This window comes from Tursiops truncatus, chromosome 19 (genome assembly GCF_011762595.2).
Source record: "Tursiops truncatus isolate mTurTru1 chromosome 19, mTurTru1.mat.Y, whole genome shotgun sequence".
Classification (NCBI taxonomy): Eukaryota; Metazoa; Chordata; class Mammalia; order Artiodactyla; family Delphinidae; genus Tursiops; species Tursiops truncatus.
This window is the reverse complement of record NC_047052.1, coordinates 26826197-26852125: the sequence shown is the minus strand read 5'-3', so window position 1 is coordinate 26852125 and position 25929 is coordinate 26826197. Positions and strand designations below refer to the sequence as shown.

At 59.1% G+C, this 25929-nt stretch overlaps 1 protein-coding gene and 1 long non-coding RNA gene across 14 annotated transcripts in view; one reads left to right on the top strand and one right to left on the bottom strand.

Moving 5' to 3' along the window:
- Positions 1-6493, bottom strand: part of LOC109550094 (uncharacterized) — a 36642-nt gene extending 30149 nt beyond the window's left edge. For 5 of the 6 annotated variants that reach the window (XR_012327856.1, XR_012327857.1, XR_004523252.2 and 2 more), the window contains exon 1: positions 1242-6493. This is a non-coding gene — a long non-coding RNA (uncharacterized lncRNA). The remainder of the gene's footprint in view (positions 1-1241) is intronic. The other variant, XR_012327858.1, reaches the window with a different exon arrangement.
- MMP15 (matrix metallopeptidase 15) lies at positions 34-25128 on the top strand. 8 transcript variants are annotated; one of them, XR_012327855.1, is made up of 13 exons: positions 39-723; positions 11245-11393; positions 12062-12187; positions 13986-14293; positions 14625-14786; positions 15721-15974; positions 16337-16475; positions 17490-17640; positions 17773-17888; positions 18958-20840; positions 21347-21440; positions 22109-22223; positions 22588-25126. XR_012327855.1 is itself a non-coding variant. In XM_073795516.1 (11 exons), the coding sequence occupies exons 1-11, from the start codon at positions 716-718 to the stop codon at positions 19422-19424; spliced, it is 2010 nt and encodes a 669-aa protein (XP_073651617.1). In that variant the 5' UTR covers positions 598-715; the 3' UTR covers positions 19425-21184. The 8 variants fall into 8 exon arrangements, 5 of the variants coding, with proteins under 5 accessions (XP_073651620.1, XP_033700661.1, XP_073651617.1 ...); XR_012327854.1 differs by having other exon boundaries at positions 22109-25127; XR_012327853.1 differs by having other exon boundaries at positions 21347-25128.
- The last annotated feature ends 801 nt before the right edge of the window (positions 25129-25929 follow it).

Sequence of the window (25929 nt, the reverse complement as noted above, 5' to 3'; positions counted from 1 at the left end):
GAATTCGCCGGGAACGTCTGGCGCCGGCTCTCTGGCTCGCTCACTCGCTCCGACCGGCTCCCTGCGCCTCATCCCTGGGCTGCGCGGGGACCCGGGCCCGGTCGGGCGCGGGGCGAGCAGGATCCACGGGCGGGAGGCGCGCGCTCTGGGCAGCGCCTGGCCCCGGACATGGACAGAAGGAGCTGGGCGCGCAGGGGGCGCCGCGGGACCGGGCGGCCGGAGCGCTGAGCCAGACAAAGGCTCAGGAGTTGCGCTTGCTCTCGAGAGCCGGGCCGCGGGCGCCGAGGCTGCAGGACCCCGCGGCGGGCGGCTCCGGCCCGCCCTCTCCCCCGTGGGCAGGCTCCGCGCGCCCGGCCCTGCCCGGCCCGCTTTTCCTCGGGCGTGGGAATTTGCCGAGGAGACCTAAGCGGCTCCGCGGTGGCCGGGACCGGGAGGTCTGCCTCGCGCCCGCCGGGCGGGGAGCCAGGGAGCGTCGCAAGTTTCCGAGCCGCGTGCGTGGACCCGGCGAGCGGGCGAGCCGCGCGTGCAGCAGCGCCCCGGGCCAGGCCGGTCGCCGGAAGCATGGGCAGCGACCGGAGCGCGCCCGGACGGCCGGGCTGGGCGGGCAGTCTCCTTAGCGGCCGGGAGGCGGCTGCGCGGCCGCGACTGCTGCCGCTGCTGCTGGTGCTTCTGGGCTGCCTGGGCCGCGGCGCAGCGGCGGAGGACGCAGAAGTCAATGCCGAGGTAAGGACCCTCGCCCAGTCCCTTTGCCACGGCTTGGAGGACTTGGGGTGGGAAGGAAGCCACGCCCGCAGCCTGAAGCGTGGAGAGGAAGGGCGCGGAGATGAACCCTAGTCCCGGAGTTGGGGGCGGGGAAGAAAGGGGACCCGGCAAGCTGCCCCTCCCCAGCTAGCCCTTGGTGGTGCACCTCTTCCCAAACCCTGGAGAGCGTAGGGCTTGCGCCCGCTCTCTACCCCTACAGCCCCGCCCTGGGCACTGATCCTTCCCAGCCCGCGTCCCGGGAGCCGCTTCTGCCGCCCCCAGCCCTTGCTCCTCTCCTTCCCTCCCTACCGGACTCCTGATTCCTCGAGAGCTCTGCGGACGCACGGTGACGTTCTTTGCGAATGGGAAGGGGGCTGCTCTGTGTGTGGGGGGGGGGGGGGTCTTGGGCACAGCAGGCAGCGCTCCCGCCTAGATAGACTCTAGTTTGGGTGACACTGAGCCTCGCGCGGCGGGCTGGGATAGGGGGAGGGGGTACGAACCTCTGAGGTAGCCCATTCGGGTTGAGGGGGCGCTTTGGCGACTTTCTCAGACTCTTGCGCGCAAGCCGCGCCACGGCCAGATGGCATCTAAGAGGGAGACCCGGTCTCACCCGGCGCTTCCTCCACCAGCGCCCCTACGCCAAGGCCCGGGCCGAAGAGGGTGGACCCCGAACATTTTTTTCACCAGGAGCCCGGCAGACGTCCCTACCGGGGCCCATCTCTGGAGCGGTCCCGTGGGTGATTAGGCGCCGCCTCCTGGCGCAGAGCTGCGTCCAGCCAGCGCCTCCGGCTCCGTGGGGTCGCCGAGCGCCGTCCTCCGGATTAGGGACAGTGAGGGCACTAGCTCCGTTGACCCAGAGCAAAAGCGTAGACGTTTTTTCCCGACTTCTAAGACCCTGCTCCCCGCCCAGGAGAAGGGGAGAGGTTTGGCATGGTGGGGAGACACCCCCCCTCAGCGCGTCCCCGGTAGGCTCGGGCCTCGGTGCCCTTGCGCCGGCCTGGAGCCTCCTGCCGTCCGGGCTGCTGCCCTGAGTGATGTTTCTATTTGCAGCCCGGCCGGTGCTCCCTCCCAGCTCTCAGCGGCTTCCCCACCTCCCCGGCTGCCTGGGAGATTTTTCCGATGGAAGCCTGCCCTTCCCCGCCCTACTTTAATAAAAGCACTGAGGAAGGGCAGGGAATTCCTCCCAGCTCAAGTTACACCTCCCAGCCAGTTCCCCACCTGCTCTGCCCTCCCTCTTCGGCCTGGCCAGGGAAAGCTACAGGGAGCCAGGCCCTGGCAGGAGGCAGAGTGGGACCCCAGGCCATCCCCAGTCCAGCTCCACCACCCCACCCCCGATTCACACAGGCAGGCAGGCAGGGGCTTACTGGGGACCCCTGCTGGTGGGGATTGCCCCTCAGCCTGCATCCAGGTACTAGGCAGAGAGTGCTGTTTGGGCCCACCTGCCACTCTCTGGAGTTGAATACCAAAGAATTGCAAGTCATAGACCCACCCCCGAGGAGTTTATAATCTATACTTAGAAACGGCATCTCCACACAGAAAGCAATTGCAGACCAAACTGGAATTTGGTAGCCAGGCATTGTGATTTGGCATTTTAGATGGCCAGGAGCTGGGGCACTGGGACCTGTGGTCTGAGGGCCTTCGTTCTCTCTTTCCTTTGCTTCTGCTCCTCCATCACCTCCTCCTCTCCCAGCTGCGGGAGTACCCAAAGCCCAGGGCCTGCACTGGGCCACAGACCATGGCCATGGCCCTATGCCTGTGTGGCACTGACTAGGGATTCTGTGACTGACCTGCAGCCCCTCCCCTCGGGAGAAACTTGGGTTGGGCTATTGTGGGAAGAAACTCTGGAAAGTACAGGGCACCCTTGAGCGCTGGAAGCCAAGGTAGACGCAGGATTAGAGACCGGTGGGCTATCCCAGAGCCTAGAGTTGGCTTTGGAGTACAGGCTGTTCCATGGAGTCCCATCAAGTCTGGCCGGATCTGGGCCTAAAGAGTCAAATGGCTACAGCAGCCAGCGCATTTGCCCGGAGGCTGTGAAAACTGTCCCCAGGTCGATGCTAACCAAGAACCAGCATCAGAGATTCCTGGGCCTGGCTGCACCCTGTTTCTAGAGGCTCTGTCCCTTGGAGAAGGGTTTTGGTCCTTGACCACAGCTCCAGACCTCCAGCCAGGTCAATGGCTGGGACTGTCTCTGAGCAGCTTAGAAACTGAGGCAAGGCCAGCCCCTCTCCCTCTCTCTCCCTCCCAGGGCAGAAACCAGAGGCATCTCATCAGACTAAGGAATCAGACGTGTGCTAGGAGCCAGTAGACACCGGCAGCCTGCCAGGCCTCAGCCTGGAGAAGGCTGTCTTCCTTGGGGAAGCCACCACTGAGCTACTCTGCCCTGTCCCGCTCCCTCCCTTGGCTGTCAGGTCCCAGTCTCCAGCCATTCTGGCCCACATAGACCCAGGCCCCACCTGACTGAGGTGCCAGCTGCAGCTCCTGGCCTCGCTGACCTGAGAGTCCAGGCCCTCCTTCAGATTTCTGTCTTGCTCTTTCTGGCTGTAGCGCATACTCCACTTAAGTGCCTTTGATTTTTCACCAGAGAAGCTTTGGCTCTCCCCACCTCCACCTACCCCCCAGACACACCTCTAGGCCCTCAGCCCACCCACGCCTCCGCATGGAGGTGACTCAGGCCGCTGGAGTTCAAAGGTGTGGTGCCACTGCCACTAAAACATGGACACACCCACCTCCTTGCCCCTACCTGGCAGCTTAGCAGGAGAGCAAAAAAAGGGGTAGGAGTCAGCTGGAATTCTGCTTTTGACCTTCAGGTCTGACTGTGGCGCCGCAGCCCCAGGCTTCCTGTGCTCCAGTCTCTGCCCGCGCCTCCATGCTGGCCGCTGGGGCCCCACCGTGTGCTCCTGTTAGTGCCCTTTCCTAACTGGAGCAGAAGCAGCAGGGGCCCCCGTGCCCACCTGCGAAGAGAAGGGGTTAATGTGAGGGCTTGTCTTTGGGAACCTACAGAAGCTGAATCTTCTCGCCTTCTTTCTCCCTCTCTGCTTTTTAATCTGTTCTCCTCTTATCACTAACAAGCTACTGCTCTCCATACTTTATTTCAAAACCCAGAGAGAACTGGGCTGACTGGTGCTGCCAGGCACTTGGGATCCGACTGCGCTGTGCCCTTCATGCCCAGCCCTTTGCCGGGGCCCTGTGTTAGGTCTGCCCTGGGGTCCAGTCAGTTAGCTTCCTCCTTGCAGAGAACAGCCCAGTGTGTGCTCCATGTGTGTGCATCACCTGGCCTGCCCATTCTGACCCCTGGACTCAAGACGCCTTCCTTTGCCCCACCTCAAGGAGGGTGGAGAGGAAGCAACCTAGAAACACACCCAGACCCCCCTTAGAAGACTTCTTGCAAATCCCTCCAAATACTACCCATGTTCTCTGATGCCAATTCAGAATAGCAATGCTGCCCGGCAAGGAAAATCCTCTCCCTGCCAAGCACTTGGTTCTGGTCACTCCTCCATGCCCCCTTTGTTGCTTGGTCCAGATGCCCCTTGCCATCGACGCCTCTGCCCAGCTGGAAGTTTGACTTCTGCCTGAGGCCAGCTTGCGGTGGTTGTAGTGGTGGCCACTGCTTCCCACCTCCAATTAAAGTTGGTGCTGTAGGCCTTTGGGAGGTGATTAGGTCATGAGGGCAGAGCCCTCGTAAGTGGGATTAGTGCTCTTATAAGAACTGCCTGAGGGGACTTCCCTGGTGGTGCGGTGGTTGAGAATCCACCTGCCAATGCAGGGGACACAGGTTCGAGCCCTGATCCGGGACGATCCCATATGCCGCGGAGCAACTAGGCCTGTGTGCCACAACTACTGAGCCTGCGATCTAGAGCCCGCGAGCCACAACTACTGAGTCCACGTGCCACAACTCCTGGAGCCCATGCTCCGCAGTGCGTGGGGGCCGCCGCGGTGAGACGCCTGCACACTGCAACAAAGAGGGGCCTCCGCTCATGGCAACTAGGGAGAGCCCGTGTGCAGCAATGTGGAACCCAACGCAACCAAAAGTAAATTAAATAAATAAATTTTAAAAAAAAGATAATTAAAACTTCCTGAGAAAGCTCCCTTGCCCCTTCCACCATGTTGGGGCACAGCAAAAAGTTAGCAGCCAGGAAGAGAGCCCTCACCAAACCAGACCATGTTGTCGCTCTGATCTTGAACTTCTTGCCTCCAGAACTGTGAGAAATAAATATTGTTATGAGCCACCCAGCTCACGGTATTTTCGTTATAGCAGCCAGGGTGGATTAAGGCCGTTGGCATCTTCAGTATCGTCCCAACATTCATGTAGTTCACACAGCTGACCACTCGGGCAGGGGTCAAGCCCCATGGCCAGCTCTGCTCTGGGCATGGAGATGTGTTCTGTGAGTTAGCAGAAGCAGAGAGGGCTTGGGGGCTCTCTGCTTAGATCCTTCTCCAGCTCAAAGAGGACCCAGGGAGGAGTCCACAGATGAATGTGAGGACCTGGGACCCTGCAGGTAGCTGAACACTCCAGGCCTGAGGCACACAGTAGGTGCCTTCTGACTGGACAAGCCCCCGCTGAGTTAGAGCTCATATGAGGCCGTTCCCCAGAAGAACAGTGGTTCTGGGGATGCCTGAGCCCTTTAGGGGAGGTAGTACAGATTTTGCAGCCCCGGGCAGGTACAGCAGAGATGTATGAGATGGTCCTGGATCAGAGAGACAAAGAGGGATGCCTCTTAACCAGATCCCATTTCCCTTGTGGGAATAGCAGGAAATGAGCAAAAAGACCCAACTCAACCTCCAGTATCTGGACAGACAGATGGGGACCTGAATCCCAGCCATCAGCCAGCCCTCAAAAGATGCCCCACAGCCACGGAGCCTGGAGGTCAGGGTCTGGAACTGCTCTCTAGGATTTGCCCTTAGCCCTGGACACCACCTGGTCCTCCCAGAAGCAGCTTCCCCCACCCCCCAGAGGGGTGGGAGCCCAGCTTCGTGTCCACCACACATGGGCCTGGCACCTGGTACATAGGAAGCGCTTACAAAATGGTGACAAAATACAGTGACCATGAGAAGCACATGGCATTTGCTGTTGTGGGCAAGTCACTGACCCCATCTGAGCCTCAGTTTCTCATTTGTCTACAAAATGAGACTAGTAATAGTATCTACTGGATAGAGTTACTGGGGAAATTCAGTGCGTTTGTGTGTAAAATGCCGAATGCTATGTACGATGCCCCTCACGTGGGGCCCATGGAGGATCAAGTTATTTTTGAGCACCTTCAACATACTTGGTGCTATCCTGGGCAGGGCCTAGGGGTGTTTTATAAGCATTTTCACATATAATCCTGTATTAACTGTAAGTTTAGGTGCAGTCATGACCCCATTGTACAGAAGAGGAAGCTGAGACCTTGAGGTGAGAGACATTACCCGATTCCCCAGCCTGGGTGGTGGCAGAGGAGCCTGAGCTCCCAGCCCCCAAGCTGGGTTAAAGGCTACAGGTCAGAGCCCAGGGTGTCATCCTTTGGAAGTGCCGCCAGGCAGGAACCTGCTGGGCCTGAGCCAGGTGGGAAGGAGGGTGTGGAGGTAGAGCCAGGGCCCGCCCCCAAGCAAGTGAGCCTGGAGCCCTACCCCTGCCTGTCCAGCCACCCAGGCTCTGCCTGGAAAGCAGTCCCATGTAAGAGACAACACCTACAGGGGGTTTCCAGGTGAGGCCCCAGGCCTGGCCCTCGGCCAGCCCGAAACCACTAGCAAACAGGACCCTTTTCCCCACCCCTGCCCGCCCACTGGCCGAAGGACCCGGCTGCTTTTCCCTCCGGGTTAAGGAGTGCGGGGCAGGCTGGGAGGCCACAGGGTAAAGAAGTGGCGTCCACTTCCTTCCTGCTTCCCTGGCTGGACGTCCCCCACCCGGCCTGCTCTCCCCACCACCCAGAGCCCCTTCCCCACCTGCAACTTTCCCATCTTGGGGGGGTGGGTTAGATTTGAGCCCCAAATGAGCAAGTGTGTTCTTCCAGAACTGCTTAAATATGGACTATGCTGCCTCGAAAGGGAGTAAATGATCCACTAAGGACAGGCTGGGCTGGCTGGGCGCCCCCCTTTCTTCCCTGGCCTCGGACTAGTTATGCCGTCTGCGGGCACAGTGAGGACCTCAGCACACCATGAAAGGTCTGCGTCCATCGCTGGCGCGCCTGACAAGACGCCTTTTGTGCCTGTCTGGGCAGCCCTGCTAGGGTCTGCTTGGCCTGCAGAGAGAGCCGTGGGTGAGTGAAGCAAAGCAGAGCCAGGAGAGATTTTTCTTATCGCACAGGGTCTGATAAGGCCGGGTGGGAGGCGGCTTGGTTTGTCTGAGCCCCAAGGAGCTGGATGCGTCTGCAGCAGCACGCTCACCCTGCCCCCACCGCTGCTTAATGCACAGTATTGATCGGGCAGCTCCTTCCCAGACACGCCCACCCCGTGGGGAGGGCCTGCCTCGGGGTTGTCTCGGCAGTCCTGGGGGGCAGCCCTGCTGACGTGGCCCAGCGCCCAGACCCAGCCGGAGATGTGGAGTGTGGGGAGGGCTGGGCGCCCTCCCCCAGTGCCGTGCTGGGCGCTGTTCCCGAGAAGGGCCAGAGCCCAGTGTCCCCTGCCTCAGGCCCAGAGGAGCTGCTGCTGCTTCACAAACAGCCTGGTCCAATGGCACTGCTTATGGGCTCCGGTTCTAGCCATAGACCAGCTGCGTGACCCTGGGTGGGCCCCTCACCCTCTCTGAAACTTGCTGTCTGTGTAATGGGGATGGGGTACTTGTGAACATTGAATGGGGTGACAAGAGTGGACAGTCTGGCCTCCAGCAGATTCTCAGCCCCTGGCTGCTGCATTTCTGTCCTCTCCTAGGGGCCAGGGGGCCAGGAATTCCCCCTCAGACTCTTGATGGCTCTACATCTCTTTGCCTGGGGCCAACCACTCACCTGAAGCCTCTACACACACTTACGGGATGGGGTCTGGAGCTTGAGAAAGAAATGGCTGAAAGAACCAGGGTGGGTGGGGTCTCCTGCAGCGGCCTCCCTCCCTGGGCTGCAGGCAGGAGGGGGACTCGTGGCCCAGAGCTCTCTCTGCAGAACCCTTACCTGCCTCCCACTGGACAGTGGTCCTCATGGAGGAGGGCCCACCACTCTGCTGCTTACTGACCTCCCTGAGCCTCAGTTTCCCCAGCTGAGCAACAGAGCTTCACTGCTTGGCTCACCCCACCTGTGAGACTCGAGGTGACCGGACAGAAAAGGAGACACCTTATGGAAGGAGGAGATACCTTATGGAAGGGACAGTCTTTACCGGTAGGAGCAGCAGGGGCTTGAGCACAGCCCCTCCCTGACTTTGAGACCAGGGCTCAGTCATGACCTTGGGAATTGCTTCCCGCTTTTGTTCCAGGGCTGCAGAGCCCCTCAGGAGGCTGGAGTTAGGGCAGCACCTGCCATGCTCCTGTGCCCGCCATGGTCTTTCCCCTCCACCCCCAGGGCTTGTCGAACTTAGCAGAGCAGTAAGGTGATGAGAAACTTCTCCTGGACACTGGGGGAAAGAAAAGCCCCAGCCCCGCGGGCAGTGTAGACTGACTGGCGCGTTGCCCGTCAGGCGGGCTCAGTCAGCTCCTTGTCTTCCGGGGCCTCAGCTGCTCTGGGCCAAGGCTGTATTTCAGCTTAGCCCACTCTTGTCACCAGTCCTCAGCCTCAGCTTTTTACCCAGCAGTAGCCGAGAGACATTTGTCATCAGGAAGCCTTGGCTGATACCGAGATGGAAGCTTCTGGCTTCCCTGGGACTCAGAGGGTGTTTGTGTGAATGAGGGTCCACAGGCACCCTCGGGCCTTTCCCGTCAGCCCCCTGAGCTGTGCCCAGTATTGAAGGGGCCCCTCTGCCCCATCCCCCACCGGGCTCTGGAGCTCTTCACTGCAGACAGGCCCAGCTCCCTCCCCTCCCCAGGGCCCCAGCCTGAGCCTCCCCCGCCCTGCCCTCCTCCTGTCACTCGCCACACTGCTAATCAGTCCCTTGGTGGCCTGTGATTGCGCTCCCCGGGATATTTTTACCTTATGCAAATAGGTGATATAGAGGTGCCCTCATCTGTCAGCAGCAGCCCCAGTTCTCCCCCCACCTCCAGCTGGATTCCTTTCACTGTTAGAGCTGGCCGAGCATCACAGCCTCGCCTTCTAGATCTTTCCAGGCTTCTTCAGGCAAACCGTGTCCATTAAAGGTGGTGGACATCCCCCTTCACAGACACACAGGAGCCTCAGGAAAGGTTTCTATGCTTGGGAAGAATGGGGAGGGCGCCCGTAACACTGCCAGTGTCTGGTGGAACTGAAGGAAGGGGGCCCTGGGCAGGAGGGGTGAGGGGGGTCCATGGGGGATGCCACAGGGTGCTCCTGCCTCCCCCAGCTGCCCTGCCCCCACCCAAGGCTGCCTTGTCGGAGCCTGGATCCTTCAACCCTGTCGACAGGCTGCCACTCTAGGAACAACCGGGCAGTGCCCCTGCCCCCACCAGCCTCTGTCATTAATACCATGTTGACTGAGCACTTTCCCCTGCCCAGCACAGTGCCAAGGGCTCCTGTGGGCTTGCCCATTTCATCTTCACAGAAATCCATGAGATGAGGCAGGTCTTGATTCAACCCCCTTTTACGGACTGAGGCACAGCGAGCAAAGTGGCTGGGCCAGGATCTGTACCCGGAGCCGTGGTCGTTTCTCAACTCAGTGTCTGCCGCGTTGTCCTGCGAGGCCTCGAAGTTGTGGCTGGGCATCCTCAGGCTCTGGCAGTCTCCCCGCGCCGCCCTCGTTGGCTCAGCCTCCGCTCCCTCCAGCAGCAGCCTGGGCGGTGCTGAGCCGGGCTGTGTGGGCAACCCATCCATACCAGGGGCCTGGGCAGGGGCCAGGGCTGGGCTGGCGAGTGGCACTGAGGGAAGCCAGTACCTTTGGAGCTGGATGTGACCCTGGTGGCAGACAGATGTGAGCGTGGCCCAGGCCAGCTGACACATCGCTGTCAGCCCAGAGCAACTACCATGTCCAGCTGCCATCCTGCCCCGTGGGCCCTTGATGTGCAGCCCTCACCTTCCAGAGCGTCTCAGAGAGCAGGCTTTTAGGTCCCCTCACTCTGGGGGTTTCCAGAGACCAAAGATAGACAAGGAAGGGTTCAAAGGACATGCTTCCATGTAGCCCAGGCCCACAGCAGTCCCTGCCTCTGCTCACCAGCCTTCCACAGTGGTCACCATGTTCTCGTGGCCTTGGGAGCACCAGGTGGGCAGGGCAGAGTTCCCTTCCTTACCACCACTCAGCCTGGCTCACTGGGGATCCCGTCCACCGGTTTTGACTGCAGTGGTCCTGTCTGCTCACAGACTTGCCAGCGTGAATTCCTCACTCTGCGTGTGCACCGGGTCTCCCCAAGGAGATCATAAACCCCTGGAGGTCAGGACTCTTCAGCCGCCTCCTCCACGGCCTCCAGCTGGCATGGCACCTGGCACCAGACAGGGTGCTCAGAAACACTTGGCAGGATGGCTGGCTGGGTGGGCCGACACACAGACAGATGGGGGTATATGGATGAAAAGACTTGCCCAGCAAGTCTTGAAGGGGACGGGCACCCCCACTGTGTCCCAGCTGCTTTTCCCAGGTCCATCTCTCTCACCCCACCCCCTGACAACCCCATGGCTCCCAGTTTGCACACGAGGACACTCAGGCCCGGAGAGGAGAGTTTGTGGCAGAGCAGAGACTGGACTTCAGGCCTCCTGTCCCACCCTCCTGGGCCTGGGTGGGCGGCCTGAACCCACGTGCTTTCCCTCCGGAAGGTTCAGGGTCTGTTGGGGAGCAGCACCAAGGGGTGGGTTTTCCTACTTGGTGAGAATTCAAGAGCTTCTGAACCCTGTAGGATCCCCAGTGGTCTGCCTGGAATGGTAGAAGGCCCCACCCTGGAGGGGCCGGCACAGTAATAAGGACGGCAACTGTGGACTGTCCTCAGAGACACAGCTTCTGTCCTAATGGGGGAAGGCAAATAATAAACACCTAAGTGAAACATACAGCGTGTCAGATGGTGACAAGTGCAGGGAAGCAGGAGAGGGAGTGCAGGGTACAGCGGATGGGTGTCTTTTTTACATTTGTCAGAGAACACTCCTCCAATAAGGTGATGAAGCAGAGACCTGAAGAAAATGACGGCATGAGCCATGCAGATTTCTGTGGGGAGAACACTCCAGGCAGCAGGAAGAGCAAGTGCAAAGGCCCTGAGGCCTCACAGGTAGTTCCTGTGAGAATTGGCTTTTCCTCTGAGATGGGAAGTCTTTGGAGGGTTCTAGACAGAAGACTGACCAGACCTGACTTGTAAAGGCCTTTTGTTCCAGCTCTTGTGTGAGAACAGACTGTAGGAAGTGGAAGCACGGAGAACGTACAGAAGCTCACATGGTCACCTGGAGGGAGGTGGTGACGGGAGGTGATGGTGGTGGAGGTGAGAGGTGGTGGGATGCAGGCCATGCATGTTTGGAGGTAGTGGAGCCAGAACCTGCTGACCAGGTCATGGCCTCTCCTTTGCAGAACTGGCTGCGGCTCTATGGCTACCTGCCCCAGCCCAGCCGCCACATGTCCACCATGCGCTCCGCCCAGATCCTGGCCTCGGCCCTCGCCGAGATGCAGCGCTTCTACGGGATCCCCATCACGGGTGTGCTGGACGAAGAGACCAAGGCGTGAGTCCCTCGGTCGGGCCATTCCCAGACCCCACTGGCACCTGCCCTCCTTCTGGCCTGCTCTGATGAAGGCTTGGCATGTGGAGTTTCCAGAAAAGAGTGGCCTAGATAAGAGATGGCATATGGCTTGATCCTCCGTGCTAGCTCTGATTGGTTGGGAATGGCTGCCTGCTGCCTAGTGTTGAAAAAGCTCCTGAGGCCAAAGCCCAGTTCAGCAGCAAGGAGCATAGGATTGATTAGTGATGTCTGCCACAGGCATGGGAATGGGGAGGTGCAGCACACATGCACACATGTGGTTGCCTAGCTAGGCCTTGCTCTGAATCTGGCAGAGGTGATGTGACCCAAAGCCACATCCTTGATGAGCACGCACAGAGCATAAGGTATCAGGGATAAGAAGCCTCAGGGTAACTCTCCTCCCATTCCTGGGTGATAGTGCTGAAAAGGGGCTCACCTTTGCAGAGCCACTGCTGTGCACCCAGTCTTCCAGTACAAGGTCACTGTACCGTTTTCCTGATGAAGAGCTCGAAGCTGAGAGAGTCCCTCACCCCCTCCACACCCACATAAGGGGCAGCTGGAGGCCAGTGGGGGGAGGGTGGGAGACGGTGGACTGCCTGAAAGAGGCAGAGCCCAGCAGGCAGGCGTGTTGAGGGGAGGCTCTGTGCACCTAGGTGGATGAAGCGGCCCCGCTGTGGAGTACCAGACCAGTTCGGGGTACGTGTGAAAGCCAATCTGCGGCGGCGGAAGCGCTACGCCCTCACCGGGAGGAAGTGGAACAACCACCACCTGACCTTCAGGTAGGGAACCTGGCTGCCCAGGGTGGTGTCCCCCCAGGGTACCCTCCAGAAGCAGCTGGCCCCTCTCTGCCTGGCCTGAGGCCTCAGGCTTCCCAGTGGGCTCCTCTGGAAGGCTTCCTTTCCCAGCAGCCCACTGCAGGGTGTCCGGCCTAGCCATCCAATCTTGCCAATCCCGCTCCCATGCTGATTAGATCGGTCACCCTACTCACCCACCCACCCCAGGCAGTCTCCCTCCAGAGAAGGGCAGGACCTTTGAACTGCTTCTGCTCTGTCCTCCTTCCCTCCATCCCCTGACCCGCCAGCAACCTAGGGCTGGCCTCACCTGCCCAGATGGGCTCCTGCACCAGTGCAAACTGGGGGCTTCAGGCATCTGAAGGGTAAGGGAGGACTGGGGTGCCTGAATCCAGGCAGATGCAAGCAGGCAAGCAGCAAGTCACCCGCGCAGACCCTGGTTCAAGCACCCTCCTCCTTTCCACTGAGTCCTTTGGCAAGAAACCCCCCTGAGCCTTGAGCTCTGTGGCAGGCCCCAAGGGTTCCCCCTTCCTGTTCCAATCCAGCCATGACCCCACCCGCAGCTCCATCTCCTGAGGAAGAGCAGCCCACAGGGTCACATAGACCCAGGCTGCCAGAGTGAATTCATGATCCATGAGTTGATTCGTGATCTTTGATGGAGATCTGTCCAGCACATGGACTCTTAATCTGCTTTATGTGGGAGATAACAGGCTTCATCATGCTGTGTGTGTGTGTGTGTGTGTGTGTGTGAGTGTCTGTGTGTGTGTGTGTCTGTGTGTGTGATGCTTGTTAATGTTTAACATTTACATGTTCTCAGAATAAAATTATGTAAGAAAGAAAAAGTCAGAATATGTACCCTTTATAGGCATCACAGTTTTGTTTGGGTCAAGTGTGAGGCAGAGTTGCCTTTAGCCTGTACTCTTCAAGGCAGCAGAAATCTAGAAGGACAGATACTTATTATTAGGGGCTGGTATATTTGCTTAATATTTATCTGCAAGAATGATAGAATTGTTTTTAGGAGAATATGGATAGTAGGGTAAAATATAAAGGGAGAAAGAGCTCTTTTAGAATTATACATAGATTTAACCTACTAAATTGCAGAACATTGGTAGTAGAGAAACAGCATGGCATGTTGGAAAGAGGTATGTTCTGGAAGCCAGCAGTCCTGAGTTTGAACAGGCTTCATCATGCTTTTATCGTGTGCAGGCTCATATATGCCCATGTTCTACCTGAGTTCAGTCATTTAATCCTCCCAGGCGCTCCATGATGAAAGCGCTGTCCTCCTTTTCCCACTTTACAGGTGATGAAACTAAAATTCAGAGAGACTAAGTCACTTGCCCAAGGTCACACAGAAAATGTTAGAGCCAGGCCTTGAACTCAGGTCACCCTGACCCTGGAGCCCAACATTCAGAACCTCTTGGCCTGTGTTTCCCAAACCTCAGCCATTTGCATCCCACTTTCTAGGTCTTTCTCTTGGCTCTGTGTCACCTATACTTTTAATTACTTAATGTTTTTCTTTCTTAAAATAAGCTTATTTGGCACATTGCAACCTTATTCAGTGATCTCCTAATGAATTCCTTGGCTTCACGTTAGTTCTTTTTTTTTTTTTAAATTCATGTCAAAGTAAACTAACAGTTGATATTGATGAGCATTGTCCGTGAACCAGCTCAGATCTTATCCCCTTTCCTTCAGACCATGTGTCCCCGCCCCCAGCCCAGTGAGTGCTAGCAGTGGACAGCAGCCCCAGGCCCTGTGTTCACTCACACCTCTCTCTGCCCACCTGCAGCATCCAGAACTACACGGAGAAGCTGGGCTGGTACCACTCGCTGGAGGCGGTGCGTCGGGCCTTCCGCGTGTGGGAGCAGGCCACGCCCCTGGTCTTCCAGGAGGTACCCTATGAGGACATCCGGCTGCGGCGGCAGAAGGAGGCCGACATCATGGTACTCTTTGCCTCTGGCTTCCACGGCGACAGCTCACCGTTTGACGGCACAGGTGGCTTTCTGGCCCACGCCTATTTCCCTGGCCCTGGTCTGGGCGGGGACACCCATTTCGATGCAGATGAGCCCTGGACCTTCTCCAGCACTGACCTGCATGGTGAGAACAGCTGGTCAGGGTGACAACAGGGGAGGCGAGCTGGAGCCTCAGGGCTCAGAGGAGAGAACATCCCCTGTGCAGTCCTCGGGAGCGGTGACGCTTGGTCTCAGTCTCCTGCCCATCATCTCCAAGGGGCGGTGGAAGGGAAGGGATCATCGTACCCATTTTCCAGATGGGGAAGCTAGAGGCCCAGAAGTCAGAGCAGTTTAGCTTCTTCTAAGAGTAAAGCATGGCCAGCCTCTCTGGCCCCCTCAGCCCACCCCAGCCCTGTCTGGGGTGTCCAGGTCCTGGGCCAGGTCAGAGCTGACTGTGCTGTCTGCCCCCACTACAGGGAACAGTCTCTTCCTGGTAGCAGTGCATGAGCTGGGCCATGCCCTGGGGCTGGAGCACTCAAGCAACCCCAGCGCCATCATGGCACCATTCTACCAGTGGATGGACATTGACAACTTCCAGCTGCCCGAGGACGACCTCCGGGGCATCCAGCAGCTGTACGGTGAGCGGGCGGCATGGGTGTGGCCGTGGTCTCTGCACGCTGCTCTCAACTCCCAGCCCTATGAGGCGTAGCTACTACTGCTACCCCATTTTGTAGACGAGGAAACTGAGGCCCAGAGAGGATTAGTGGTTGTCCACATCATTCAGTGAGTAAATGGTGGTGCTAGAAATCAAACCCAGGGCTGGCCAACTCCAGGACCTGGCCCTCCCTCAAGGCCCTCACCCAGAGCTTTCATGATGGCCCCAGGGCTCCTCACTGCCCCCCTTTCCTCCTCAGCCTGAGTGATATTCTTATTAGACCGAGGGTGTCCCTGGGGTCCCAGGCCCCCATTCCTACCACTGTCACTCCCAGCCCGTGCCTGTCCCAGGCTCTCCACTGAGTGTTGCTGGTTTATCACTTCCCAGTGCCTTTGAGGCAGGTGGCATCCCTGCCGTCCCACTGCAACCAGGCCCCACCAGAGAAGGCCTCCAGTGGGGAGGTGTCCTGGGGGCCAGTTCGGTGGGTCAGGGCCACACTCAGTGCCCACCCTCAGCCCTCACTGTGTTCCTGGCCACCTGGGAACCAAGTTCTTCCCTCTGCTTGTGTCCACTGTTTCCTGGAGCCTCCACTGGAGCAGGCTGGCATCCTGAGGGGAACATCACCGAGCGGGGGTGGAGCCAGCGGCAGCCTCAGGGGCGCAGTGACCCAAGCCCAGTGTGGGGAGGTCAAGGAAGGGGCTGTGTGGAGGAGGATGGAGGTCCTCCCAGGGCTGATGGCCGTGCAGGGGAGGGGTCTGCTGTGGCCAGATAGGGCCTTTTGCCTGGGTGGGCTGCCCATGGAGCACAGGTCTCCCCAGGCTAGGGACCCCAGGCTCCCAGGGCTCTAAGTAGGAGACCCTGGCATCCTGGCTGAGTTCCAGGGCTACCCCCTCACTTCCCCCTGCCGCCCTCCGCAGGCACCCCAGATGGCCAGCCACAGCCCACCCGGCCTCTTCCCACTGTGACCCCCCGGCGGCCAGGCCGGCCAGACCACCGGCCCCCCAGACCCCCTCAGCTACCTCCCCCAGGCGGGAAGCCGGAGCAGCCCCCAAAGCCAGGCCCCCCAGCCCAGCCTCGAGCCACGGAGCGGCCCGACCAGTATGGCCCCAACATCTGCGACGGGGACTTTGACACAGTGGCCGTGCTGCGTGGGGAGATGTTCGTGTTCAAGGTCTGGCCCTGCCTGTGCCTCCCCAGCCCCTTGGCCCAGGCTCAGAGCAGAGAGCACCCTCCCACTTCTCCCCCAGACCCTTGCCCCGCCTCCACCCCTGCTTCACTGAGCTGCCCCTGGGGAGCCATCAGACCCTAGACCAAGAAGAAACCAGCCTGAGGGACAAGAGGATTGCCCGGGATCGTACAATAAGCCTAGGAGTCCACACCCCACCCGGGCTCTCTCCCTGGTGCCGCCCTGGCTTCCTAAGCCACCTCCCCCTGGACTCTCCCTGACCGGGGAAGGGGTGGGTCGAGGAGGGCCTCCCCCCCAGGCCAAGGCAGCAAGCCTGCCATGCTCGCTCACACCCATGCCCTCCCCAGGGCCGCTGGTTCTGGCGGGTCCGGCACAACCGGGTCCTGGACAACTACCCCATGCCCATCGGGCACTTCTGGCGTGGTCTGCCCAGTGACATCAGTGCTGCCTACGAGCGCCAAGATGGGCGTTTTGTCTTTTTCAAAGGTGAGCTGGGGCAGGTAGGAGGGAGGGGACTGGGCGGCCTTCCTGCCCTTACCTCTGGCCTGACCTCTGACCCAGCCGGGACTGAGGGAGGAGGAGAGGGAAGGACCGTGCACATCTCGTCTTGTTGCCCACTGTGGGCTTACTCGGGGGAGCCGAGTCCTTCTGGCAGCAAGGCAGGGGTTGGGGACGTAGACAGAGACCAAAGGACTGGGTGGCAGAGGCTGCTCTGATTGGAGGCAAGTGTCCATCTTCTGCCGCACAGGGCCTCTGCCCCATCGCCCTCCTTCCTTGCATCCTGTGCCCCTTCCTTGCCCCTTCCTCATAAGAATGGGTCCCCGAGCCCACTCTGGGGCAGGATTCCTGAGTCTGTCTGTGGAGACAATGGCGCTCCCTGCCCTCAGCCCCCGCTCTGGGGCCTGCCTTCCTGGGGAGGGCCTCAAGGGCAGCACCCCTGATGGATCAGCTGTGTCCCTAGCCCCACTGGCCTGAGCCTCAACCAGGCAGGAACTCCCCGAGGACAGGGCTGGGTCCACACTAAAAGTAAGGAGCCCTGGGCCATGCACTGGGGTGCCCCAGGGATGCAGCCCCCAGACCCAGAGGCCAAGCAGGGCTCCCCCTCTTTCCTCTCTCTATAAGAACTGTGTGGGGGGTGGATGTTCAAGTGGGAATGGAGGCCCGTATACAGTGCGACTGTGTGTGGTGTGTGTACAGGTGTGACCTGGCAATGTGTATGTGTGTAAATGGGTGTGTCGCAGGTGTCCATGAGTGTCCACTGTGTGTGATGCAAGGGTGAGTTGTGCTGTATGTTGTCATGGGTGTGTAGGTATCAGTGCCTGTCCTGTGTACGAGGATGTGTGTGTGTGTGTGTGTGTGTGTGTGTGTGTGTGTGTGTGTGGTGAGTGTGGTAATGGATGTGAACAGATTTGGGAGCCCAGAATATCCCTCCCGGTGCCCCCTTCCTGCACACCCCCCACTGGCCCCAGGCCTGTCCTCACCCCCACGCCCGTCCCACAGGTGGCCGCTACTGGCTCTTCCGAGAAGCGAACCTGGAGCCTGGCTACCCACAGCCACTGACTAGCTACGGCCTGGGTATCCCCTACGACCGCATTGACACAGCCATCTGGTGGGAGCCCACAGGTCACACCTTCTTCTTCCAAGAGGACAGGTGAGCACCCCTCGAAAGGGAAAAGGCCCGCACTGGGCCCTCACCCTCAGGCCTGCCCAGAAAGAACCCATGGCCCATGCGGACCGGGCTCCAGTCCCCAGCTGGCCCGCAGCCCGGTGCTTTTGGTCACAGGTATTGGCGTTTCAATGAGGACACGCAGCGTGGAGACCCCGGCTATCCCAAGCCCATCAGCGTGTGGCAGGGGATCCCCACCTCCCCTAAAGGGGCCTTCCTGAGCAACGATGCAGGTACCGGGGCCAGCCTCCTCCCAGTCTACCCAGCACTCACCCTCCCCCCTCCTCCATACACAGAGAACAGGGCTTGCCTGAGGTCACCAGCATCGAGATGGAATGCATGGGGGACACAGCTGTGCCAGACTACCATTTACCCCATTTACAGAGGCCAAAGAGAGCTTGCGTAAAGGGCCCCAAGTCCCGCAGTGAGGAAGTTACGGAGTCCAGCCAGACCTGCCTTTGTCCAGAGCTGGTGCTCAGAGCTGCCCTGATCCCCACAGAGCCTTGAGCCTGGCGGGGGTGGGCGGTGAGCTTGGCTCAGAGCGACGGGAGCGGGAGTCCTCCCGGGGTGCCCCCTTACCCGCTTGGCAGGGAAGCGTGATCTCTGTCGTTATAACTGAGCAACAGGGAGCTGTGCCTTTTATTTCTCCAGCAGGGTCTCTGGTGAGTTTAAGAAAACCCATCAGCCCTGGTTCTCAGCCTCTGGGTTCTCGGCCTCAGGGGAGACCCGGCTGGCTTTGCTAATGCTCGGGTGGGTCACACAGCTGCCGTGCGTGTCACACAGCTTCCATGCGTGATGGTTTCACTCTGCAGCTGCTCTGACCTCTTTGTGCTCAGCTGAGTATAGACGCACCTGGTGGTTCAAACCTGGCCCTTCCTGGAGTTAAAAGGGATGTGGGTGGAGTGCCCAAGACCAGAGATCTGGTCCGAGGCGGCATCAGTCCCCTCTCCAGGTCTGATGCAGGCTGACTGTGTGGCCTTGAGCAAGACACTGGCCTCTCTGGTGCTGGAAGAAGCCAGGCCTGGGTCCCCTGACTGTAGCCCACAACCCAGCAGGCTACCGGACCCTTCTGTGCGCTGCCCTAGTCAATGTCAGCCCAGCCGGGAAGCACGGGATTCTAGTCGTGCCCCTGGCCTAAACCCTGTTCTTCTCTGAGCATGGTCTGGCTCCTATAAGTTGGTAAGCAAGTGAGGATGGTGTTTTAAAGCTGGGGCCCCTTCAGCTCGCCCTGGTCTTCTTCGAGGTCTCTGGCCGGTGGGTGGGCCCCGGCCTGACACCCCTCCGGTCTGCTTGCCCTCGCAGCCTACACCTACTTCTACAAGGGCACCAAATACTGGAAGTTTGACAACGAGCGCCTGCGAATGGAGCCCGGCTACCCCAAGTCCATCCTGCGGGACTTCATGGGCTGCCAAGAGCACGTGGAGCCGGGGCCCCGATGGCCTGACGTGGCCCGTCCGCCCTTCAACCCTGACGGGGGTGCAGAGCCCGGGGCGGGCGGTGACAGTGAGGAGGGCAACGAGGGCCACGAGGCGGGCCCCGGCAGCAAAGAGGGGGACTTCGGGGAGGGGACGGACGAGGACGGGGGCAGCCGCGTGGTGGTGCAGATGGAGGAGGTCACTCGGACGGTGAACATGGTGATGGTGCTGGTGCCGCCGATGCTGCTGCTGCTCTGCATCCTGGGCCTCACCTACGCGCTGGTGCAGATGCAGCGCAAGGGCGCACCCCGCATGCTCCTCTACTGCAAGCGCTCCCTGCAGGAGTGGGTCTGACCCTCCGCACCAGCCCGTCCTGCTCCTCACGGTGCTAAGGGGCCGGGCTGGCTGCGCCTGTGGTTCTGAGACAGCTCCTGGGGCCTTTCATCCAGAGCCTTCAGTGGTTCCCTCAGCCCCTGGGTGGGGGCCCCTCCAGGCCCTCTAACATCCCTGCCAAGCCTGTTCCCTTGTTTATTTATGCCCAGGTATCTTTTTTTTTTTTTTTTTTTGCACACTAATTGAGCATTTCTTCCTACTTTCCTGACCAGGGCGGTCCCTCAGGGCAGGGGGTTAGAGTTTTCTAAAAGTAGTTCTGCACCAGACAGGGAATTAGGCTCCCACCCGCTCTGGCTTAGCCAGAGGAGCAGAGGGTCAGAAGGCCCGGCTGGAAGAGTGGCCAAAGGACTGCTGGGCTGTGCTTCAGCCTGAGCACCAGGGCCAGAACCGAGGGCTCTGCTGGCTTTGGAGCTTGGTGGGGCCTAACTGGTCTCCAGCCCTCTGAGTCTCTGTGGTCTTAGAAAGAGCTTTCACCCGGTGGCAGCCCCAGGCCAGAGGGGGCAGAGGGGGAGGTGGCCCGCTGATTGAGTCCTGTTGAGGTCTGGTTCCTTCCCACCCACCTCTGACAACTCCAGCAGCCTGGTTCCCTGTGCCTAAGAACCTACCCTGCCCTGGCCAGCACAGGGCCAACAGCCCCCAGCTCCCCTGGACCCCTTGAGCCCACACCCCCTTCCCTCTCTGGAGAAGGGGCCCTGGGCCTGCCTTACCAAGGACCAAAGGGGGTCTGCCGAGGCCCCTTCCCCAAGGGTAGCACCAGCCTCGGCCCCAGGCTGGGTCTCCACCCCCGCCCACTTTCTCCTCTCTGAGCCGTGACCCTTCCGTGAGCCTCCTCCCTCCCTCTGTCACCCACACCACCATCCTCAGAGGTCTCAGAACCCCAGCAGCCTCAGGCTCAGCTGCCAGTGTCCTGGCTCTCCCGGGGAGAGACGGGCGGATGGGCGCCCAGGCTGGCACAGTAGGTGTCCACAAACACGTGCCCACCAGCCTGGGGGTGTTCCTCCCTGCCAGCTCCCTGTCCCCCAGGGGCACTGGTAGGGAGAGGCCAGCCGCTCATCCCCTCACACAGGCTGTGGGACAGGGCTGTGGAGCCCCCAGAAGAGCCCACTAGTGGTAGCCTGGAGATCCTCCCCGTCCTGGGCTCAGCCCTGAGCGTGGAGATGATTCCTCCCTCTTTTCCTTCCCAAAGTAAGCAGGAGGCGAGGCTGCTGTGGGAAATGGTACTGTACAGCCGGCTCTGTCCCCTCTGCTTCCCTGCAGCCCTGAGCAAGCAGGTCTGCTGCCCAGAATCCCTGAGGCCCCTGCGGGGAGGGGCTCCTCATGGGCTGGCCCCGGTGCGGGTCCAGCAGCTTCCTCCCCGCTCCATCCTCAGAACCACCGGTGAGCCAGCCAAGGGGGGTGGGGAGGGAGGGGGTCAGTGTCCACCCCCATACATTTCTTTCTGTAAATAATCTGCACTGATTAAATTGTACGGCCGGCGAGTGTGCCTCCTTTGTAAGAGGCCTTGGGCTGGAGCTTACAGCTGGAGGGGCTGGAGGTGACTAGGGTGGGGAGGGCGTGGTCCAGGCTGGGATTAGGGGACTTGCCCCCCACCACGCCAAAGAGACCTCGTTCACAGTTCTGCGGGGGCTCCTTCCCGATGGCCCTGGAAGGGGCAGAACTCGGGTAGAGTGGGAGGCGGCTGCCCTCAATAGACCAGAGTAGGGTGAGGCAGGGGACCAGGGGTGGCCCTGCTGGGGTCGGGCAGAGAAGGGGTGGGGAACTTACTGGCCATTCCTTCATGGTGAGAAAGGGCACCCAGCTTCCCGCACACCCTGCACGTCTAGGAAGGGTGGGATAACCAGTCCAGGCCACCCAGCCTTCCCACCCATCCGGACTGGTTCTAGGCAGCCTGAAGACCCAGCTTGGACAGGAAGAGATGAAAAACGATGCCACCGTGGATTCCAGAAGTTCCCCTCATCCGCATGCTCTGCCCAGAAGGTGAGGGGCCACCCAGGACCTGCCCTCTTCGAAGAAGCAGAAAACCTCGCCCCGGGCAGGGGGCAGACGATGCCCAGGAGTGCAGGAGACGGGCGTCGCTGCCCTCGGGTCTGAGCTTGGCTGGTGAGCCTCGCACTCCACGCCCGGCCTCTGGGCCCATCCTGTTGGGCGCCAGCCTGGGCACCCAGGACTGCGGTGCTCAGCCACGCAGCAGGCCAGGCCCCCAGAGCTCCTTAGGTAGGGTCCTCCAGCCTGCTCCAGGCCCACCCTCCCCCGCAGCTGCGTGCCCCCTTCATCCCGCCCTTTCCTCTCTTTGTGTTGAAAACTGGCTGAGGAGATTAGGAAACGCTGGCCCTCGGAAGCCCCAGAGGCCACTCAGGCTCAGCTAGGAAACCGCCTGTGTGCTTCCCCCGGCCCAGGGGCCTTGGTGGGCGGCACGGGGGGGAGGGGAGACGCTGCCTCGTCAGCCTTCCTGTGGCAGCAGCCGCGGGGCCCCACCAGGTCTGCCTCCTGCCTGAAGCCTTAGGGTCACCCAGAAGCCCAGAGGTCACTAGGCAGGAGGAGGGCGGTGTGGGGCACGGGGGACGAGAGAGGACAGGATGAAAGGCCTTCTTGCCGAGCTCTTCCGTAGCCGGAGGGGAGACTCAGCAGAGGCCTCACCTCCTCAGGAAACCGCCTGAGGAGCCTTCCAGCCCCAGCTCCCCGCTAGAAGCTCAAAGAAACCCGTTGGCTCAAGGAACAGCCAATCTCACGAGCCCAGTTTATCCTTGCTCAGGGGCCCAGGTGTGTGGAAGTTTCTGAGGCACGAGGGGTGGGGGAGCGCCTGGGCCCTCTCTCCCCCTCCCCAGCTCCAGACAGCCCGGCAGCCCCAGTGACCCCCTCCTCCCCAGGATTAAACAGAAGCCCACATCTTTAACATGGCTTGTTTTTTTAAATCAAGCTGTAACCTAAGCTCACCTTGGGCCCCTCCCAGCCCCCCATTCCCTCAGCATCTTTTGTTTCTTTATATTTTGCTAATTCCCAAGTAAAACAGGCAAGACGTTACAGATAAACAAAAAGAAGAAAAAGGTAAGTTGCCATCACTCCCCAGCCAGTGCGGACAGCTGGTGTGTTTCCTTCCAGCCTCTTTTCCTCTGCTTTTGCACAGCTTGGGGTTTTTAGAGTCCAGACGTCCTGGGCTTCAGCCCTGGTGCTACCGGTACTTAAACCTCAGTGGAGGGGATCACATGACCTACCCCACTGGCTGCTGGGAGGATGATCGGAGGACACTGGCTGTCAAGTGCTGGCGAGTGCTCAGTGTGTGATCACGACTCCAGTCGTCTTGCATGCTCCCTTGCTTACATTTCACTCCCGAGACGAGCGGGGCTCAGAGAGGTGAAGTGACTTGGCCAAGGTCACACAGCCAGGAAGTGGACGATTAGAACCCAGACAGAATGACTTGCACAGCAGCCCAGCGCCCCCACCCCCACGCTGCTGGAGAATCCAGAAGGGATGAGGAGGCCCCTGACCACCCTGGCCTTCCCTCCTCACACGTTCTAGACATCGAAGACCCCAGAGCCACCAACAGAGCCTCCTTTCAGGCTGGGGCAGGGCTGAGCTGGCTGCTTCCTCCCCCTCTGACTTGGCAGAAAAGCCTTTTTGTTGTGGCCCACATAGAGGCCATTCTCCTCCGGCTCACGGGAAGAAATGGCCAGCTTCCTGCCCATCCACAGCCGCCCAGGCGGCAGTGGACTCCTTCGTGTACATCCAAGAGGAGCAGGGCTTCCTGCCCCTCCAGGTCCTCCAGTTCTGCCTCAGGGGCCCGAAGCTGCCGGACTTTGCCCCTCGATCCGTGAAACCACACAAGGGGGTTGGACACAGCCTCCTCTCAGCTTTCCTGGCGAATGCTGGGGATTCCAGGCCTCAAGGCACTCTCAGGACACAGCAGTACTGCCCTCGGCCTACTGCTCAAGTGGCCTCATGACCCACAAAGCGCTGGCAGAGCCCCTGCCAGGTTGCTTGCTCTGTCCCAAATGTCCTGGCACTTGCTTGCCTCTATGCCTTTGCTTGTGTTGTTCCCTCCTGCTGGAAAACCCTTCCCTGCACATTTTATCCTATTCAAATTGCACAGATCCTTTAAGGCACAGGTTAAGGCTTGCCTTTTCCAGATTTTCACCCTCCCTCCTCAAGATGATTGTTTCCTTCCACCCTTGGCTCACCCAGCACTTGCATCCTAACCATTCCTTGCCTCTGACTCCAGTCTGCCCATCCTAACAGGCACCCAGATGCTTGAGTGTGACTCCATCACTCACAGGCTGTGTGTCCTTGGGCAAGTCACTTCACCTTTCTGAGCCCATCTGTAGAATGCGGCTAATAGCCATTCCTATTTCATTCAGCTGTGAGGCTTGATTGAGCTGATCCATGTAAACACTTAGAACAGCCCACAGCAGGCTCTCAATAGTTTGTTACTCAGATCTCTGTTTTAGGTGCAGGTACCTGATGGGCACTAAGGAGGCATACCTCCTTGCCTTCCTCTCCAGGAGTATTTGTGGGACGGGGTCAGAGGTCGACAAGCCCAAGGACAGGTGCCAGGAAGAGGGACATTCCTCTCCCACCAGCTCCCCCCCTCAGCTGCCGTGGCCTCACCCTGCCGACCCTGGCGGCCCAGCCCCTCCTCACCCGCAGCGCCAGCCCTTCTTTCCAGATCTTGAGCACGAGGCCCCGGCTCAAGTTTTCTCCCCAAGTGCTCCTGTCACCTCCCACCCCTACATTTTTCACCCACCTCACTCTGCCAGAAATAGCCTCCAAACTCCCCTTCTCTTGCAGCCAATCTAACAGGCCCCTCCTGGAAAAACTATATCATTCCCCTGCCAGCATGGATCACAGCAATAAACTGGATTCCATTAAGAAATTATTGAGTCAGTGGAAAGGGAGGGGCAGCTATACCCCAATAATTTCATCAGAAAATTACACAGCACCATCCTAAAACCTGTCGACTTCAGCTAGATTAAGGTTCCTTTATAGATGGGGACACCGAGGCCTGGACAGGGGGCTGATTTGACCACAGTCACTCACTCAGTCTTTAAACCGATGCCCAGGCAGGACTCCTCGACCCCCACCCTCTCTCACCATGCACACCACGCCACCTCCCCACCCCTCATGGGGCCTCCCTCTTCTGCACTTTGGAAGAACTGAGGGCAAGGTGTTGTGGTTAATCCAGCTTTCCTGATAAAGGGCATTTCTGTGCTTCGTGCGCACATGAAGCACAGCCTTCAACAAGCTAGTGGAGAGATCTGCCCTCTGCAAATAGCCCCCCATTGTCGCACGAGAACAAGACCCCGCTTCCTCCCAGTCCGTGGATTCTGGTAGAGCTGGCCCTATTGCCTTGGTGGCCAGATGATCTCGTGACCCAGAATCCAGCCAGTCACAACCCCAGCACATGATCCAAGGGTGGGTAGAAAACCCAAGCCTGGCCAATCAGGGACTCCCTGCGACTTCTGGAGCCCCAAAGAGAGACAACCTCTCTGTCTGCTGGGATTGCTGAGCTCCTGGAGTGTGACTCTGGAGCTGCTGATGGGTCATCTCGCCACCACACAAAGAGAGCCTGCCTCAGAGCAGAGCCAGCAGAGGAATATAGAGCCTTGAAGATTCTGGAAGGCACCAGCTGAGCACCTGGATCCAGCTGTGCCTGAAGCTCTTTCAGTTACATGTACCAATAAACTCCTTTTATTTCTTAAGCCATTGTGTGATTATTTTGTTTGTTTGTTTGTCCTCACTGATGCCCAGGGTGCCCTGAGTTCCAAATGTGTGCCTAGCTTAACACATTCTTCTTGCAAAGCTAGGACTCTTCTCAGGAAAGTGCCAAACCCCAGGACCACAAGCCACCCATCTCTTCAACACTTGAATGTTTACTGAGAATGTTTACTGGGGTCCCTGGCACAACTCCCAGCCTCAGTAATGCTGCCTAAGACAACATAGGACACCTGAGTCTTCACGAGAGGCCCTGGGAATCACGTAGCCAAATGGTAGCAGGTGAGGGGAGTGGGGAGGCTCACTTAACTGTTACATGGGCTTTTTCAGATTGCATAAGGTAACAGACAATGAGAAAGCCACAGGAAAGCCAAAGCTGTCTATGAAAAACGCCATCAATATCTACTCTATCGCCAAACAACTTAAACAACAATTGTTTGTTGTTTTGGCTGAGCCATGCGGCTTGCGGGATCTTAGTTCCCCGACCAGGGATCAAACCCGTGCTGGGTCTTAACCACCGACCACCAGGGAAGTCCCCAACCTTAACAATTTAAATGTAAGTCCTCCAGGCTTTCCCTTATGAGTACATATTAATATATTTTATTTTCTAAAAGTAAGCTCATACCAGGCATGTTTTTTTTTTAACCTGCCTTTTTCATTAATATAGCATGAAATCTGGATGAGAAACTTCACCTGCAGGAGACTTTCACTTTATTTGTTGCTTGAATTTTTCTGAGGATGCATTGTATGCCCATCATGA

Bases quoted from the DNA above. Each gene is read 5' to 3' on its own strand.
- MMP15 (XM_033844770.2), top strand. From the start codon at position 562: ATGGGCAGCGACCGGAGCGCGCCCGGACGGCCGGGCTGGGCGGGCAGT. The intron at 14,294-14,624 runs GTGAGAACAGCT...CCCCCACTACAG, and splicing joins CTCCAGCACTGACCTGCATG to GGAACAGTCTCTTCCTGGTA. The intron at 15,975-16,336 runs GTCTGGCCCTGC...TGCCCTCCCCAG, and splicing joins GGGAGATGTTCGTGTTCAAG to GGCCGCTGGTTCTGGCGGGT.